General features: G+C 33.2%; 2 protein-coding genes across 4 annotated transcripts in view; one reads left to right on the top strand and one right to left on the bottom strand.

The window, feature by feature from the left end:
* The window catches only part of LOC111705990 (FMRFamide receptor), a 44,491-nt gene that overhangs the window by 20,028 nt on the left and 5,387 nt on the right, over positions 1 to 19,076 (bottom strand). For all 3 annotated transcript variants that reach the window (XM_023478718.1, XM_023478719.1, XM_023478720.1), the window contains exons 2-10: positions 16,584 to 16,657; positions 15,307 to 15,349; positions 15,150 to 15,221; positions 14,283 to 14,351; positions 12,293 to 12,358; positions 10,399 to 10,470; positions 9,165 to 9,206; positions 7,460 to 7,501; positions 6,401 to 6,454 (exon numbers count right to left, since the gene is read on the bottom strand). In XM_023478718.1, coding sequence (XP_023334486.1) covers positions 6,401 to 6,454; positions 7,460 to 7,501; positions 9,165 to 9,206; positions 10,399 to 10,470; positions 12,293 to 12,358; positions 14,283 to 14,351; positions 15,150 to 15,221; positions 15,307 to 15,349; positions 16,584 to 16,657 — 534 coding nt within the window. The remainder of the gene's footprint in view (positions 1 to 6,400; positions 6,455 to 7,459; positions 7,502 to 9,164; positions 9,207 to 10,398; positions 10,471 to 12,292; positions 12,359 to 14,282; positions 14,352 to 15,149; positions 15,222 to 15,306; positions 15,350 to 16,583; positions 16,658 to 19,076) is intronic.
* Positions 1,705 to 19,033, top strand: LOC111705991 (uncharacterized). Its single transcript, XM_023478721.1, has 3 exons — positions 1,705 to 3,483; positions 3,655 to 3,797; positions 18,954 to 19,033. Exon 1 carries the CDS (start codon positions 1,714 to 1,716, stop codon positions 2,902 to 2,904), a length of 1,191 nt encoding a protein of 396 aa, XP_023334489.1. The 5' UTR covers positions 1,705 to 1,713; the 3' UTR covers positions 2,905 to 3,483; positions 3,655 to 3,797; positions 18,954 to 19,033.

The following is a 19,076-nucleotide window of genomic DNA, read 5'->3' as shown; positions in this document are numbered from 1 at the left end:
TGTAGAATCTATAAAGGTAGCTAATGATAGGATTGAGAGTGTTGAGACACAGACAATAAAGAATAGGAGTGATATTACCGAGTTAACTATTACAATTTCCGAAGTGGATTCAAAGCTTCAAGATTATATTGATAAGAAAGCTGCAGGACTAGCACAAAGATTAGATGAATCTATAATTTGTACTGAGTCTGGAGATTTGTCTGATATAGTTAAGAAGGGTATACAGGATAATATAGAAAGGACTAGTCCTGGTGCTGTTATAACAGAAGTAAGAAAGGAGATTGAGTTAATCAAGAAAGGTCATGTTAAGGTTAATAGAAGAAGTAAGATAAGTGAACAACTGATATCAAATCTTACTGAATTAGTGGCTGATATTAAAGACCAAGTAGATAAGACGCAGGAGATAAATCTTACTATAGCTCAACATAATCAGGATTGTTCAAATACAAATACCATGAGATCACCTAATGAGGCAAATATTATAAAGGCTGGAATTGATAGAATTGTCAGGTTGATCTCCCAATTGATTAGTACAAAGATAACCGACACTGCGGATTTGGCATTGATTAAAAAATGCAATAAGGAAGATGTTACCAAGATCACCAAATATTCTCGAATCTGTCGGGATGATTTGCTCAAGTATGTTGCGTACCCAGGGGCAGATAACACCTTCTGCACTGATGTAAATGACCTACTGGAAAAGGCAGATAACTGGATCCTGGATATGGAGCAGTTGTATGTACGATCTGAAGCCCACGTGAGTACCACTGGTAAGGGTAATCTTGACCACCTGGGTGTATTTACAAATAATGCTGCTAAGACAATATATGAATTCTTTGATGATGCTGAGATGGCACTCATGGGCTGGGGTAACTCCAGACAAAGGGCTTATCAACTATTTAATCACCTGTCTGAACCAATTAAAGCCAAACTGGAAGACATCTCTGATAATTATGCACAGATAAAGGCTAGATTGATAGAAGAATATGGCACTGCGGATAGAATTATAAGTGATGTTGTCAAGGCATTAGTCAATGGCAAAAAACCAACCCTTGGAGATAAGAGAGAAAGGTCGTGTTTTTTCTCCAATTTTGCTTCCGGTATTCAACGCCTGGACAAATTATCCAAGGTACCAGAAATACCTATAGCTGTTCTGCAGGCATTATTATACTCACGTAATACATTATCATCAATGATTGGAATTTTACCAGGCAAAGATTCAGACCAATTGCATAGAAAGTTTGCCGACAGGAAGTTAGATTGGGATAACCCGTGTGGGATACATACCTTTGCATTGTTAAAGGAATACGTTGAAACGGAACAAAGTATAGCGGAGCCATTCAAAGGTTTATCTAATTCTACTCAAGGTGGTAATAACAGTAGTAGTTCTAGTTCAACTCATTTTAAGTCTAAACCCAAATCGGCATTCACGGCTAGTAATGTACAGTACTCATCTGATGAAGAGACTACTGTGCACGTTACTAACACCCTCCAAGCAAAACCATGGTTCTCACCTGGTCTGAAATTCCCTTGTCCACTAGAAGGACACAATCATGAAATGGCTGATTGCTTGGTATTTCTAACAATGAAACCAGCTGAGAGATGGGAGAAGAGAAAGGTGAATCGCATATGTTACTGTTGTCTAAAGCCAAAAAGCATCTGCATTACACGGAGATGTAATTTTGATTTATTGTCCAGCCTAGAGAGCACTTTATGAGACAAGTCACCATACTCAGGAAAGCCAGGATTAGTTGGGGTTCTGGTATTGAACTCAGAGAGGTAACAGAAGAGATGTTACTCTATGCTCGATTTGGTTTCTCTGTATCTAGACTGAGGAGGATTGATTGGAATGTTGCTGTATCTAAGGATGCTCCTGCTGGTCTTACTGTTCATCCTGGATTGGCATTGCCTAAAGGTGTAGATCCTATGGCTAAGTATAGTGGATTTCTCCAATATTCTAAGCAGGTTGGAAGAATTATGAAGTTTGTGTTGTTGCACTGGGCTAGGACCTACCCGGGAGAAATTACTAGTTTTCTGAAGAATGTCAAGAGTAATCAATTCTTCCGGAGGTTCTATCAAAATTGTTATGATGCGATTAGATTCCTGTATCGGAGAATATTCAATATTCATGCAATGCGGGTGTGCATTGTTGAAGAGAAGTTGACCGGTGATCTGCTGGAGCAACTGAAAGTTGCCAAAGCAGAGAAAGCTGTTGCTGTAGAAGAGATGAAGATCCGGGATGAAAGGGTTGCATATCTGCAAATGATGGTTGATTCTCAGGATTCTGTCGAACGTGCAAGATGGAGGGAGTATTATCCTGAGCTTCCTAGTCAAGCTAGAAAGAGGGAGCGAAAGAGAGCAAGGTCTCAATCACGAGGTCGGTCACAATCTAGGGGTAGGGGTAAGTTTCGCAGGATTGATCCTGGTTCGACTCCATCTTCAGTTGTCAGTAATGAACCTGTTGTGGATGAACCTGCTGTAATTGCAGATCCAGCACCTGTTGTGGATCTTGCTCCTATTGGTTGTTCTGCTCCTATTGTGGATCCCTTTGCATCTGAGTCTGAGGTTGAAGATAGTGATAAGAATGAAGTGACTGGAGCTGCTGAAATCAAGTCTGGAGATAGTACTAGTGATCCTAAGCCTGATATGGGTTTAGATACTGAGAATGGATCAGTTATGATGGAGGTTGTGGAAGTGGATGAAGAGATGTTCTTGGAGGATTTTACTCTTCCAATACCTAAAGCTAGAAAAATCGTCCCAGATAAGAGGAAGTCAAAGGGAAGAAAGAAGAAACCTGTTAAGGTATTGACAGACGCTCAGAAGTTAGCTGCTTCTGTGGAGACTGAGACTAGGAGCAGAGAGGAAGATGTCGACATGGAGTTAGAGTTTTCAGAGTTTCTTTGATTTTTTAGATTTTTTTTGTTTTCTCTTTTCAGCAATGTTGATTAAAGTTTTATTTGTTTGGTTGTTCCAGATCTTATGATTACAATTACTAATAGGTTTGGGATCTGATTAAGACCAAATAGTTCTGAATATGTTGGTTTTTCTGCCAAGATTATTTAAAACCTGTTGTAAGTTATCTTTTGTTTTATAGAAATAAATTATGTTCAGTGATTTTAGTATATTATTTGTCGTTATCGTGGTCGTGAGATACAATAGACATGGTACCAACTCTTGGTGTTTTTTTACTGTAGACGAAATTTTTCCTCCCGGGGGAGTGTTTCGTGAGTTTTGGCTCACTCTGTATATTTTATAAGATTCAAATTTCGTCTTCAAGTTTGTTGTATAATTTAAATTTCCCGCGCCGGTATTGAAGTTGTACTCTGTATCAGCCCGGTATAGAAATTTCAATTCCAGGAATCCACACAGCTTCAGTCCCGGTTAAGCATTCAAAGTAAAGGATAAAAGAGGAATTTGTTATCCTTTTAAAAACGCTGATTCAAGATATATTCACTCTTTTGCGAGATTCAAGGGAAATATAAGGTACATGTTTATTTATTTCGTCGACAATATCTAATGTGACGTTTTTCTTCTGTCAATTGCTCGGTTCTTTTAGTTAAATATGACAATGTTTTTTGGATAGTTTACATTGATTTATATTTAGTCTATTTCATTATATTTTCTGCTTATTTTTACCGTCGATCCTTGTTTTAGATCGAACCTTTACAATCTACTCTGGGTTGCAGAAAAGATGCGGTGAACCTGATATCCAGTATTACAGAGAGCTTGTCCTATCTATCTATTCAATACAGAGTGGTTACGATCAAACCTATAGCTTCTCATGCAATGAGTGAAAGGTAGAATATTTTTACTTTTTGTCATTTTACCAGATAATATTTGCTAGGCAGAGGTTGCCTAGCGAAACAATAATACAAAAATAGAAAACGATAGAGAATACAAAGATAGAAAAAGATAGATAATACAAAGATAGAAAACGAAAGAGAATACAAAGATAGAAAAAGGATAGAGAATACAAAGATAGAAAACGATAGAGAATACAAAGATAGAAAACGATAGAGAATACAAAGATAGAAACTGATAGAGAATACAAAGATAGAAAAAGGATAGAGAATACAAAGATAGAAAAAGATAGAGAATACAAAGATAGTAAAAGATAGAGAATACAAAGATAGAAGAAGATAGAGAATACAAAGATAGAAAAAGATACAGAATACAAAGATAGAAACAGATAGAGAATACAAAGATAGAAAAAGATAGAGAATACATAGATAGAAAAAGATAGAGAATACAAAGATAGAAAGAGATAGAGAATACAAAGATAGAAAAGGATAGAAAATACAAAGATAGAAAAGGATAGAGAATTCAAAGATAGAAAAAGATAGAGAATACATAGATAAAAAAAGATAGAGAATACAAAGATAGAAAAAGATAGAGAAAATAAAAATAAAAACAGATAAATGTTATTTTATTATCTATCTAAATGTTATTTTATTTTCTATCTAAATGTTATTTTATTTTTTATTTACATGTTATTTTATTTTCTATCTACACTTGTGACGTAAGAATACAGCTGTACTGCGAGTGAAGAAATTCTACAAATTGCCATCTATTTTAATAAATAATCTATTTGGTGCAACTCAGTTTACAATAAAAACATAAACAAACAGATTTTGAACTGTAGCAGACGGGATTATAGGTTTCCTAGTAGACATCAGCCATAGATAAAATCAAAAAATCCTTTACAAAGACGATATCCAAATCGTCACAGAAATCCCATGTTTATTGGGACACCATTTTGATCAAAAGAAATTTCTTTCATTTATTTACAGGGTATTAAATTTAGAAAAAAGAATTTAATCCATACAGATTCTTATATTTTGGGATCTTTAACAAAATCTTATTTTATCCAAGGAAAGTTAATTGTGGTCGTGTATACTCTGTGTACATATTGAAACCAGTTCTCTCTGGGCGGAATTTGTAATCAAGAATAGATGTATCAGTGTTCGCTAAGTATCCGAGGAGGTTAAAAGCATTAAATTTTGACAATTTTGATGATTCACATAATAGTTTACTATGACCAGAATATTTCATTTATTTTTTATGTGAAAGATGGATACCATGTCAGGCTTCGACATCCGTCTTGTGTTTACATTACCGCCCAGAGCCCAAAACTTAAGACAGAGTATCGTAATGAAAACCAGTTTTAAAACCCGGGTTTCGCGAATGGGGTTAGGCAGTTTTGTGAATATCAATATTCTTGTAATGAAATATTTTTTTTTCAAGTTGTTTATATTCTCCATTTTTTTCGAATCTCTTAAATCAAAATCTACACAAATGCTAAGACCCCAGAAAAGAAACTCGGTAGTTTCGTTCAACGATACTCTTTTAAATTTCGGGCTCTGAGACAGTACACTGCAGTACAAAAGATGCGTACACCTCTGAAATAACTTTCCTTGCATTATAACCTTAGCTTATATCTCCGTCGATTTTAAGATAGAAAGAAGCTGAACCTCATGTCAAGAGATTTTTTTCTTATCAATCAATAATTCAAAATCAGAGATGATGTTCAAATTATTGTTTCTAAATTCTCAGGCACCATACACATACTTGGAAATTAAGAAGGTTCCAAAATATCGAAATTGTATTCTGTAAAAGTTTGCTTTTATTAAACCATGCACAATTTCATCCTCAGAGAAAGTATCACGGGAAACGAACTAAAAAACTATCGTTTTAAAGCAAATGTTTTTATGTATATCTTCTAACAGGACCACAAGTTGGCGCAGTATAGTGTAGGGAAAGCAAATAAACAATTTTGAAATTTTAAACTTCTCTGATTTTGTCGGAAAAGTTGAATATTTTGCCCCATCACTGCATACATGGTATAAATATAGCTAACCTTAGCATGAGGACGTGAATATAGCTAACTTTAGCATGAGGACGTGAATATAGCTAACCTTAGCATGAGGACGTAAATATAGCTAACCTTAGCATGAGAACGTAAATATAGCTAACCTTAGCATGAGGACGTAAATATAGCTAACCTTAGCATGAGGACGTGAATATAGCTAACCTAAGCATGAGGACGTAAATATAGCTAACCTTAGCATGAGAACGTAAATATAGCTAACCTTAGCATTAGGACCTGTATATAGCTAACCTTAGCATGAGGACGTAAATATAGCTAACCTTAGCATGAGGACGTAATTATAGCTAACCTTGGCATGAGGATGTACATAGCTAACCTTAGCATGAGGATGTACATAGCTAACCTTAGCAAGAGGACGTAAATATATCTAACCTTAGCATTAGGACGTAAATATAGCTAACCTTAGCATGAGGACGTAATTATAGCTAACCTTGGCATGAGGATGTACATAGCTAACCTTAACATGAGGATGTACATAGCTAACCTTAGCATGAGGACGTAAATATAGCTAACCTTAGCATGAGGACGGGTATGAAATATAAGTAAAACCGTTTACGTCCTTTAACTCTGCCAAAGATTTTCAACATTAATTACATTTACACATGAAAACTTAAACAATTAGAGCAAAACTAAAGAAACTAAAACGAAATCTAGAATCTAACGATGAAAGGAAATGCCAAAAACTCGTAAAATAAATGTAAATGAACTGTAAAACATTAAATAGAACCTATTTAAATAGGAAAGAAATGGAAATTTGAAAATAAAATACAGTTTCTATTCTTTATTTAAAAATGTGCTACGTCGACATTATTCCAGATGCACAGATGACAATGCCTGATTAGAAACGGTACCCTTAAAGCTTTGTTGTGATTTTAAAGTTTGAAACTTGAAAGCATTAATTTTGTTAGTTCATACATATCTTCCTGCAGTAGAAAAGCGCAAGTCACTTTTTACATTGTAGAGAAAACACAATTGAAAATAATTACTTGATCAGACAAAGCTATAAAGGCAAAGAGAATAGAATATATATTAGAGTGGAATTTACCAGAAAAAGTGTAAAACTGCCATTCTGTTGTACTGTTTCCATACTCTAGGTGTACTTCTATAACCTTTTGGGCCCTGGAACATCATTTCATAGAAAATCTAAAATTAATATTAAAAGAAAACCAAATTATGAAATAGGCTGGTTTCATAATTGACCAATGATCATTTCACATACACTCTATGCCTTTCACTTTACAAACGATGATTTTTCGTTATAAATTAATGTTTTTTATTCACCTAATACATTATAAAGTTTATTTAACAGCTTTAAAAAATTCAAAATTGAAATGGATAGTCTAGGGAACGTACTGTATTAATGTACTCTACTGCATATAATTTGTGAACATTTACATGATTTGTACACTTTGAACTCCCTTTCAGGCTGAAAAGGACTGACAAAATTCATACCGAGGGATTGTCTAAATTCCACTCTAATATATATTCTAATGGTACCGATGTAAATTGACATCTTTAGATATAGGGTGAATTATCCTGTGTTGTGTAAATTGGAAAAATGTTGATAGTTTCCTTGATTTTATAGGATAGCAAACTCCAAAGTATCTTTCAGCACTGAAACACACAAACTTTTATACAAAACACAAAACTGTAGAATAGGAAGACGACTTTAAAGAAATACTGAAGTGAACTTGAAGTTACAAATTAAGCAAATAGCATTACTAATTAGTTATAAAATTTCGTAAGAAGTTAAATAGGTCTGTGTCTAATGTTCATTGGACTTTTTAAAGTCCTACAGCCCCCCCCCCCCCCCCCCCCCTCGGAGTGCGCCCTTGTGTTCAATAAGTTCCCGCGGCCATTGTAAACGGTTTTCAAGGACCCATCTTTTAATTTCATCACTATTTTTTTGGACTTTTTTTAGCAAATGCACATTTTGAACAAATCAAACTATTGAATTTACTTCACCGAAAAGTCCCGTCATCTAAACTTTTTATTAAAATCTAAAAAAAATAAAATCCCGAACTTTCCACGTAGACTTGTTTGCAGTAAGATTTAATGCTTTTATCAAAAGTGCTTTTATTATTGAACTTGTTGAAGATTTAAAAATCATCCATTAAAACTGTTTGAAAAGGCCTAGTACATTAAATGACATATTTCAGATAGAATAAAATAATTCTTCAAAATATTCTTGACAGATTTTGAATTCAGGAATTTATAATATAAATTGCAAAATTTCAGCAGATTTAATAAAAAAATGTAATTTTTTTAATGGTAGGTTTTAAGTATTATTTATGTCTAAAAAAGCTTATAAGTATAATTTTCTTTTGTCTGGAACGGACCATTTATATTTTTTGGAAATAAAAAAATAATACCATCTGTCTTATGTTGCAAAATATCTTGTCAAAAATACTAAATATTATTTTTTAACAACAATTTATGAGAAGTATGCAATAAAGTAAAAAAGCTGATCTTAAAATTTGTTTAACCCTATTCCCGCTGGGGGGGGGGTCAATTTGACCCCCCCCTGTAGTTTTTTTTACATAACTCAAAAAGTAAAATTCAATTTTCGCAAATTTGCAAATTTTTTGCAGATTCTAAAAGTAGAGCACAAGAGCTCTCTAATGATGTATCATTTGTCATATTTGGACATAAAACATGGGATTTAGAGGGGGGGTCAAATTGACCCCCCCCCAGCGTATCCTGGTTTTCAAGTACCCCAACGGGGATAGGGTTAATTAATGTCAAGTTTTCCTCAAGAAAAGATTAAAATGAATTTTTCGACAAAATTCTTTTAAAATTGTTCCCAGAAACTCAAAATTGATAAAAGCACATTTCAACAATAAAAACCAATGTTTATCTAGTGCTGTGGTTAGTGGTCTCCAGAAAAACTGGAAAAGACGACTGATTAAAGTTGGGAAAATGCTGATGCAAAAGCAATCCTTAAATCAAAACAAATGTATTTGACTTTAGAACATATTTTCATTACAAATCCTTTGCGGATTTACTAGATTTTTTTTGTCGAAAACCTATTTATGTTTGTGTCAAAGGCTTTAACAACATTTATGAATAATAATGATGTCTTAAGGACAATTATTCTAAAAATCATTTAATCAATATCTCATTTAAAATCTACCAACTAATTACTCCCCCCTCCCTCCTTAAAATACAAAATTTAAGGTATCGGTTTTCTCTCATAAATAGTTGGTACCATGCACCAAAAATTGTGAACAATATTTCTAATTAAAAAACAATAGAAATGTTTTAATTTTTGTGTTACCTGATGGAGACGATGAAGTATATAGAAGCAAAATACATAAATCTAAAAATAGAAAAGATGACAAATCGAAAATTTGACAAAACGGGATAGATCCGTTTTTGACTTATACTCAAATAAATGGTTGTAAAAAAACAAAACAAATATATCTTTGCAACCTGTTGGTGTGAACCTTTGGTATTTCAAACTCTCATGTAAACGTATCCTTGGTCTGCAGCATCAGGTGGCAAATTTAAAAGGTTTAAAAAGTTTGAGATGAGTGTTCAATGTTCATTTCAGTTTATCGACAGTTAAACTCAGAATTTCAGAACATTGAAAGAATTTATAAAATGTCGTCTTCTTAAACTACTCCTTATGGAATGCTGAAGATATTTAGTTTTTAATTGAATAATTACCTGGAGCACTAAAACTATTAATACCATTTTATTTTGGTTCGCAGAGTTATAAAGTTTTGGACAGAAATTTTCTCTTTATCGAAAAGATTTAAAACAAAATATAATCTAAAAAGCAAGAGAAAATTTAAGTACAAAACTTTATTGCACTGCAAACCAAAATAAAAGTGTCATAGGTAATTTTATGAAACGTTTGTGTACTTGTCTTATTTCAACGGCTATTTCTGGATCAAATAAGCTTTGAAACAAAGTAGAAGTCAAAATATAAAGTTGATTTCAATTTGATTTTCATTTTAATTGAAAACAAATATTTTGGAAATATCATAAAATTTTTAGAGAAAATCCGGGAACCAATCAGGACTTAATAGCACACGTGCTATAATCTACACTGTACAGCTAATTTAACTTTATAGCACGATGATTACTTTATAATGGTATTATGAAATTCACGATGAAGTGAGGAAGAATGATAAAGTACACAATAGTTTCATAAAAACTGTTTTCGCTTATTTTAAGGATATTTATTTATTTGCACAATTTCTGAGATTTAGGTATAATACTGTGGCAGGCGAGTATAGCGATATAATGAAGACAACTTTTTAGTTTAAGTTTTAACTGTTAACCAGATTTTTTTCAAACTACAAGTTTACAAGCAATTAAATTGGAGCTTTTTTAATTGACAGTTTCTCTCTGTTTCCATGTTTTTGTTTATCCATGCTGTTTAAAAGCTGTTTATAAATTAAAATTGAAATCGAAAGTCGTCTTTATTATATTGATAAAATCGCATACCACCGTAGTATAAAAACTATTGTAAAGTTGTCAAGACGACATTAGTAAAATTCTACCTTATTTCAAAACTAAAAATATCCGTCACATTTTCCAGGAAAATAACTTCATGTCGAACCTCAAACAGCTCTCTGAAAAAGTGCAAGATTTACCATTTTATCATATAGTCTGTATCCTTAATTATTCTCTACTTTTTTCTGTATTATGTGTCCTGTGTTATGTATGCTGTATTATGAATTCTGGATCAGATATCGTGCATTCCGTATTCTTTATCCTATATCCTATATCCTTTATCCTTTATCCTTTATCCTTTATCCTATATAATATATCCTTTATCCTTTATCCTATATCATATCCTTTATCCTTTATCCTGTATCCTGTATCCTGTGTCCTATATTCTATATCCTATATCTTTTATCCTATATCCTATATCCTATATCCTATATCCTATATCCTATATCCTATATCCAATATCCTATCCCATATCCTATATGCTTTGTCCAATATCCTATATCCTATATTCTATATCCTATATCCTATATCCTATATCATATATCCTATTGTAGTAATTGCCCTACTCCATAACAGTTTCCCGAACAAGGATCTATCCAGGTACAACTCAGGTTCTCTTGACTATCGATAGTCAACACACGGCTACAATCCTGTGAACTATTAACGCTAGTACCACTGGGAACGATCTTGAAAGTTATCAATATCAATCAGAAGCTCGTAACTATCAATGCCAAATCAAAAGGCACAATCCACATGGATACAATCCTGTGGTAATTATCAATGTCTCAAATAGAACACGATCCACACGGATACAATCCAGTGAATTGTCAACGCCACAACCACTGGGCACGATCTTGCTAGCTATTGATATCAAACAAAAGCTCATTACTTTCAATGCCAAATCAAAAGGCACAATCCACACGGCTACAATCCAAGGTACTTATCAATGTCTCAACTAGAACACGATCCACAATGATACAATCCCATGAACTATCAATGCCACTACCACTGGATGTGATCTTGTAAGCTATCGATATCAATCAGAAGCTCGTAACAATCAATGCCAAATCAATGAGCACTATCCACACTGCTACAATCCATGGTACTTATCAATGTCTCAACTAGAACAAGATCCACACGGATACAATCCCATGAACTATCAATGCCACTACCACTGGATGTGATCTTGTAAGCTATCGATATCAATCAGAAGCTCGTAACAATCAATGCCAAATCAATGAGCACTATCCACACTGCTACAACCCTGTGGTACTTATCAATGTCATGACTAGAACACAATCCACATGGCTACAATCCCGTGAACTATCAACATCACTACCACTGAGCGCAATCTTGTTAGCTATCGATATCAATAAGAAGCTCTTAATGATCAATGCCAAACCAAATAGGCATGATCCTGAACCTGTTTATCAAAACAGGGAATTATTACTGTCTCATAGTAAACAGTACAGAGTCTTTATATCAACTAATGTATTTGAGGTTTATATGTTACAAGTTAAAGATAATAGATGTAATCACATGATTAAGACAATCATGTTACATATTAAAGCACAGTAAAAATAGGCGCATTTAAGATGTACATCATTCTATAGCTCACATGATTAAGCTAATCATGCTACATATTTATTTGTAAACATAGTTCAAATGAATAATGGATTTTATACGTAAAAGTTTACAAGCACATTTAATAATGTACTGCAGGTTTACAGAATATTGTGTTACCCGATATTTATTACAATGTGACCTTTATCCTGTATATCCAATATCCTTTATCCTTATTCTGAACCTTGTATCCTACTCCTTTCCTATATATCCTCGTCATGTATCCTGTATTCCTGTCCTGTATCCATGTATCCTGTATGCCTGTCCTGTATCCATGTATCCTGTATTCCTGTCCTGTATCCATGTATCCTATATTACCTCTGAACTGTATCATCCTCTGTATTCTCCGATATAAAAATATCCTCCGTAAAGTTGATCCCGTTTCTAAAATAAAATTAAGAATAACAGACACCGTCCGGGATTGAAGATAGCGAAGTTTACAGGGCTAAAACAGTGACTTATGGTGAACATATGTGGAAAATGCTTTGGAAGAGTTCAAAATTTCAATCCAGGAAAATCCATGATTTCGATTACCCCTATTCCGCCTCTGTCCCCATTTGCACAGCTAAAGGGAGTGCTCGCGAAAAATGAAAGGGGTATAGGCTAAATCCGAAACAATTTTGATTCTGCGTCTAATTTTACTTCTTTCTTTAGGGTCTTAACAGAAAAAAAGCTTGAAAACGCTAAAATGCTAAGAGTGAAAAACAAGCACCTCTGACCCTTTGGTAAAAGTAAATTTAACCTAAAGTCTGACCGTGTCAACCTTGTTACACTGGCTAGTCCTATTGAGTGTCTGCTTTATTTACCCAATGACCGGGAGATACAGTACAAACTGGGACCGGAAAGGTTGACCCGGCTCGGAAATTCAAATGTACTACGGCTGCCTGTGATAAAGTCCAGTAAACTTACGGAGTTCACAAAAATATAATTGCTGCATGTAATTCTGGACCATTCACTTGCACGCGAGTGAAAAATTTTTACTCATGGAAAATACCGTCTTCGATATTAAAAATCCTTGAAATTGAGTAAATATTCTCAAAAGTACACTTTTAGAGATTTAACCCATCTCCACTTGATTTTTTTTTGCAAGAATTACCCTTTAATTGATACAATCTGCAATTTATTAACCCTATTACGGCTGGGGGGTGGGGGAATGAGGGGGGGGGTAAACCCCCCTGTGATTTTTTCTATGTGACTTAAACTTCATCACTTTTCAACATCATGGTTGTAAACATATTTTGCAAATCATTTTTTTATGGAGGACAGTCAAACGGCGGGTCGGTGTTTAAAAATCAGAAATGCCTAATAACTTTTCTATTAATTAAGCTACAGTGCTAAAAAATAAATATTCAAAAAGCCCTTGAAAATGGATGTAATAACATGTGTCACATGTTAATATTTGTGAAAATTATTATTTTTGAACATTTTTCCGATGTATTTTGTGAACTTTTTAAAAATTCTCCCTTGCACCCTAACCCTTAAAATTAGAGCTTAGTTAACGAGCAGGCCTTGAAAAGTTGGACTAAGAACATGCATCAGTATCACACTCCCATATCTCAACTCTTAGGGCAAAATCATAGGGGGGGTGGTATCAAATCCCTTATGTATGATCTACCGATATAAACCGGTTGGGAAAAAAACCATTAGTACATATCTTTATAAATTCTGAACAAGAAAACAAAAATTCATTTCCACAAAACTCCCATTTGCAGAAACTATTCATTCTCTCTCTACACTCCATTCGGTAAAATAAAATATTGATATTTTAATATTTTAGGAGCACAGTGAAATAAATAGAAACTGTTCGCAAAACAAAATCATAAGAGGGGTCGATTCCCCCCCCCCCCACCAGCCCATATTACACATAAAAGCCCAAAAAATTGTGTTAAGTATAAAAGCTGTCGGGAATTGTTGAATATAAGATATAGCATCGACGATTAAAATTTTTTTAATTATCTTTTTTTTTGTATATTTTTAAACTAAATTATTTTTAAATTCAAATTTGTTCATTTTTCAAACTTTGGGTCCGACATGTAAATACAATTAAGATTTTGTTGATTCTACAAAGCACAAAAATAACTTTTAGAATATAATACTTGGCTAAATAGATAGATAGTTGATATTTTTTAAAGCTGTGATGGTGTTAGGACGATTTCTAATGACAATCTTTTTCTTCTAGATCTAAACTATTCTTTTAAAATTCAGTTCCTTTAATAAAATTAAATAAAGAGCATTGTTAACTCTAAAACTTTGAAAATGCACTTGAATGAAAAGGAACTTGAAATAAAGGATTTTTAGTAAACAACACCTGTGAATAGATGCATTCAATTGATTTAGAAACTGCTCTTTCTCCTGCCGAACATTTCGTAGAATATTTCTTAAATAAAAATTATTTCTTTAAATCAATGCACAGAGTATTTTCAATAAAAAGGATTCTACGTCAGAAGATAGATTTGAAAATCTCATTGTTATTGATAAATAACAAATAAAATTCTTATTTTTAATTCTATAGCATAAAAAGTTTTTGTCATTTTGAAACAAATTTTAAGAAAAAATGCAAGTAATGAAAGTTATATTGTTTATTCAAGAAAAAACTTAAAGAAGAGACAAGAAAAAATGGATATTTAGTCAGAACTTTATTTCTTTTTGTTGAAAAAAAAATAGAATTATGAAGTTATAATTTGGTAAATCGAAATTGGAGCTCAAAATAAAGTTATTTATTGTTGAAAATACAAGGTTTTTGATGCTAGGAACTTGGATTAACCTACTGTAAAAAGTTCTAAAATTAGGTATTTTAAATATTTTAGGCTTTTTTTGAGTGAGAGAAAAAAATTCTAGATTGACAAACTTTCGAGAGTCAATTGTCGTAAAAGAAAAAATGCAGAAAGACAACACATCGACAGGATAATATATGGAGTGGATAATCTTCGTAAAATATATGTATCTATGTTATAATTATTCCCATTAAATCATCTTGATCAGAGTTTTTTTTTTAATACGTTTTTCCCTCCCTAATTAGCTTTTCAAGAGTTTTTCTTTTCTTTTTTTTATAAATTTTCTCTTGTCTTTCATTATTTGTCTTTTTGAGCTACGGAACTTATCATTTTCTTTTCTGTTAAAAAATAAACCCACCCCCTTCCCCTACAAATATCTGCAATTGTGATTGTTATCCTACCTAATCACTACGGAGATGATGAATATCAAATCAACCACTGCTAAGCTCAACAGTAGACGATGAAACGTCTCTCTAAAAATAAAACTTTAATAGATATTTTGCTGGTCAACAAATATGAAGTATTTGTTTTATATTTTCTTTTATTAGAAAAATTAACCTGAATTCCTTCTTGACCAATATTGAAATGGAAATAAGGTTTCCTAAAACACACTTTGATATATTAGCGGTTTACACCATCAGAGCCGGGAACTTAAAAATTGTGGATGTCAGGATAAATTGATGCTTAATCCTCTCTTTTTGCTAATCTCGAGGCTAAAATAATCTTGAGATTAAAAAATAATCTCAAAAATATTATTAAATATTTTCTTCACCAATTAATTTACAAAATTGCCAACAGCAAATTCTTTATTTGTTAGAAATTGCTGATTTCTATTATGGGATAGAATTCAATTTCAAGGCTGTCATTGGTCAATACAATTTAAGAAGTATATTACTGCCCTTTCATTGGAGAAAACAATGTATGGATATCCAAAAAGAGAGATAAAAAGAGTAGAGTAAGGACTAAAATTAAAAGTTTCCACAGTGGATATTCGGATTAAGTAGTTAGGTTATCCATTCTAAAGTTCCCAGCTCTGGTTGAAAATGAAAAGATATAGGGATTGATAACCCTATCCCTGCTGGGGTACTTGAAAACCAGGATACGCTGGGGGGGGGGGGCAAATTGACCCCCCCCCCTCTAAATCCCATGTTTTATGCCGAAATATGACAAATGATACATCATTAGAAAGCTCTTGTGCTCTACTTTTAGAATCTGCAAATTTGCGAAAATTGAATTTTTTATCGCAAAATCCAGTTTTATAGTAAAAATGTTTGCAAAAAAAAATTTGTCCAAAAAATGAAAAATTATACATTTTTGAAAAGCCCTTGACCATGCCATTTCAAATATGCAAATATTTTTGCAAAGTTTTAAAAAACCTGATTTTTAATCAAGAAAAACTAAAAATGTGCAAATTTCCTTTGACAGGTTGTTTGCAAAAAATTTGCAATTTTTTTTCGCAAAACTTGTGCAATCCGTTTCCTTATGTCATAGGCTTTCCAAAAAGCTAAATTTTATCAAAATCTGACAAGTGAAAGTGGGTCAAAACAAAGATTTAGTTTGTTACAGGCAAAAGCAGTCATTCAGGCAGTGTGCCTGAGGACTCAGGCAGTTAGTATTAAAGCCCGGTTTTAGGCCTAAGGGAGGGCTTTGGGAATGTAAGAAAAATCAGAAAATTTCAACAGCCTCAGACCAATACTTTTTGAGTTATGTAAAAAAAACTACAGGGGGGGGGGGCAAATTGACCCCCCCCCCCCAGCAGGAATAGGTTTAATTTAGAATTATCATTATCTTTGTAAAGAATTAGAAGATTTTAATTTTTTAATTTTGACCATTACCTATAATGCCCACTGATGAAATGACATAATCCAGAACTTGCCAAAAGATTGTTTGAAACTCCTCCTCCCCTTCTCTGCAATAATATTTGAAAATGACATGTTGATTGCAAAATCTCTTACGAAAAATTAAATTGTTTCGTAGGAAAAAAGAAACAAATATTGAGAAAGAATGGAATAAAATTGACTTGAATTGATTTCTTTTTCTCAAATCTTATTTAAATCGAAATAGTTCGAGGACAAAATTCAGAATATTTTTTTTTAAATCTTAAAGGGGAAGCTCACAAATTTTTAAATGGAGGAGAAATACAACTTAAGTATCATCAAAAATTTTTAAAATTTCAAATTTCAATTTCTTTAATACATCAAAATTGTATTAATATCTAATAGCTTCGTCACTTTTTAAGATACAAGAAAGGTAGTCCACTTTCTGAAAAGCTCGTCGGACGTACAGAATTGGTTTTTTACTTTCTTTGCGATGCATTAAACATCAGAAATCAAAGACGACTTTCAAGTCGTCTCTCAATTCCCTGTATATGTATGGTAATTCCATAAAGCTACATATAGAGATAGTATCAGCCTCCAAAAATATATTTTCATAAAGACACAAGTAATGGTACGGCAATTTAAAGAAACTTAGTTAGATGGATAAAATAAAACAGACTTTTTTGGGGGGGGAGGGGGGGGGGGGGGGGGGGAGGTGGAAGGGCTCATTGAAAATCAAATTTAAAAATACATATGTTACATTAGTACACGATTAAATTTTTTTAATGTTTGATTAACATGTAAGAAACGGTTTATTCGAAACAAAACGAACCAAATGGGTCGTTGAACGATGAACAAACAAAATGAAAAAAGTTGAACATGTCCACCTTTAAACCCAGGACCTCCAGTTATCGGAAGTCTGTTATGATCAAAGTCAAAAAGAGGTTTCCTAGACTGTCTGACCCAACCAAGTGTAGTCAAGAACCCGATATCTTTTATACAAATTGAACGGACTTTTAAATATTATATCATCAATGACTTTAACATTATGAAAGAACTTTTTTATAAAGAAGTATTTTCCCATCGTTCTGCTGCTGATTTTCCCATCGTTCTGCTGCTGATTTTTAGCTTCAGCATAGGTTTGTAACTGTTAACAAACCTTATGGTATTTTCTTTACTAATGGCGATCAATGGAGTCATTAACAACGTTCTGAAAACACTGAAAGATTTACTTTGGTAAACAGTCTTTGGAGAACACAATAAATACTGAGATTGACAAAATGATTACCAAGTTTACACCACGGAGATATCAAGATCGGATCTCATTATTCCAGTTATCAGTATACTTTGGAAGATTGTCACTGGATCAAGGATAACGATGGACTAAACAGAATCTGTTCGAATTGTTGAACTTGTAAAGAAGTTTTTGCAACAAGTAATCAAGTTGAATATTCATAATTTGACGTATATTTACTGAGTTTGATTGCAAAGTCGACTTTCAAAATCATCTTTTTCGGTGGATACGTTATGAGAATTGTTTTTTAATTATTACATAACAAAGACGAAAAATAAAGTTGCACAACACTTTGATCAGCTCCATCCTTTGATTAGTTCCATCCCTTGATCAGTTCCTCTTCTTAATCAGTTCCTCTCCTCATCAGTTTTATCCCTTTATCAGTTCCACCCATTGATCAGTTCCACCCATTGATCAGTTCCACCCCCTTGATCAGTTCCACCCCTTGATAATTTACACCCTTTGATCAGCTTTACCCTTCGATTAGTAACATCCTTTGATTAGTTCCATCCCTTAATCAGTTCCTCCCTTTTGACCAGTTCCTTTCGTTGAACAGTTTTTCTCCATGATCAGTTCCATCCCTTGATCAGTTCTATCCCTTGATCAGTTTTATCCCTTTATCAGTTCCACCCCTTGATCAGTTCTATCCCTTGATAAGTTCCATCCCTTGATCAGTTCTATCCCTTGATCAGTTCCATCCCTTGATCAGTTCCATCCCTTGATCAGTTCAATCTCTTGATCAGTTCCATCTTTTGATCAGTTCCATCCCTTGATCAGTTACATCCCTTGATCAGTTCTATTCCTTGATCAGTTCCATCCCTTGATCAGTTCTATCCCTTGATCAGTTCCATCCCTTGATCAGTTCCATCCTTTGATCAGTTCCATCCCTTGATCAGTTCCACCCTTTGATCAGTTCCACCCTTTGATCAGTTCTCTCCTTGATAAATTCATTTTCTTTTTATTCTATTTTATTAAAAACATGTTCTCAAATACTGCAGATTAAACAATGCATTTAATGGATAAACTGCATTAATGCAGTGTCGGCTTATCTTAATAATTGCATAATCAATACAACTAATTGTATTTACATCTAGATGCAATCTGATGATAGTGGAAAGTATTCTAAAGAAGATGGTTCCACGTGGAAAAGACACCTAGTGCACAAAGAATAGTTATTTTAATTGCATTGTATATAAAATATAAAATATACTATGAAA

The sequence above is a fragment of the Eurytemora carolleeae genome, unplaced genomic scaffold (assembly GCF_000591075.1).
Source record: "Eurytemora carolleeae unplaced genomic scaffold, Eaff_2.0 scaffold700, whole genome shotgun sequence".
In the NCBI taxonomy this organism is placed as follows: domain Eukaryota; kingdom Metazoa; phylum Arthropoda; class Copepoda; order Calanoida; family Temoridae; genus Eurytemora; species Eurytemora carolleeae.
The sequence above is the reverse complement of the archived record's forward strand: the minus strand, read 5'-3'. Positions and strand labels throughout refer to the sequence as shown.

Excerpts from the sequence above, each read along its gene's own strand:
- LOC111705991 (XM_023478721.1), top strand. The coding sequence starts at position 1,714 with ATGAGACAAGTCACCATACTCAGGAAAGCCAGGATTAGTTGGGGTTCT.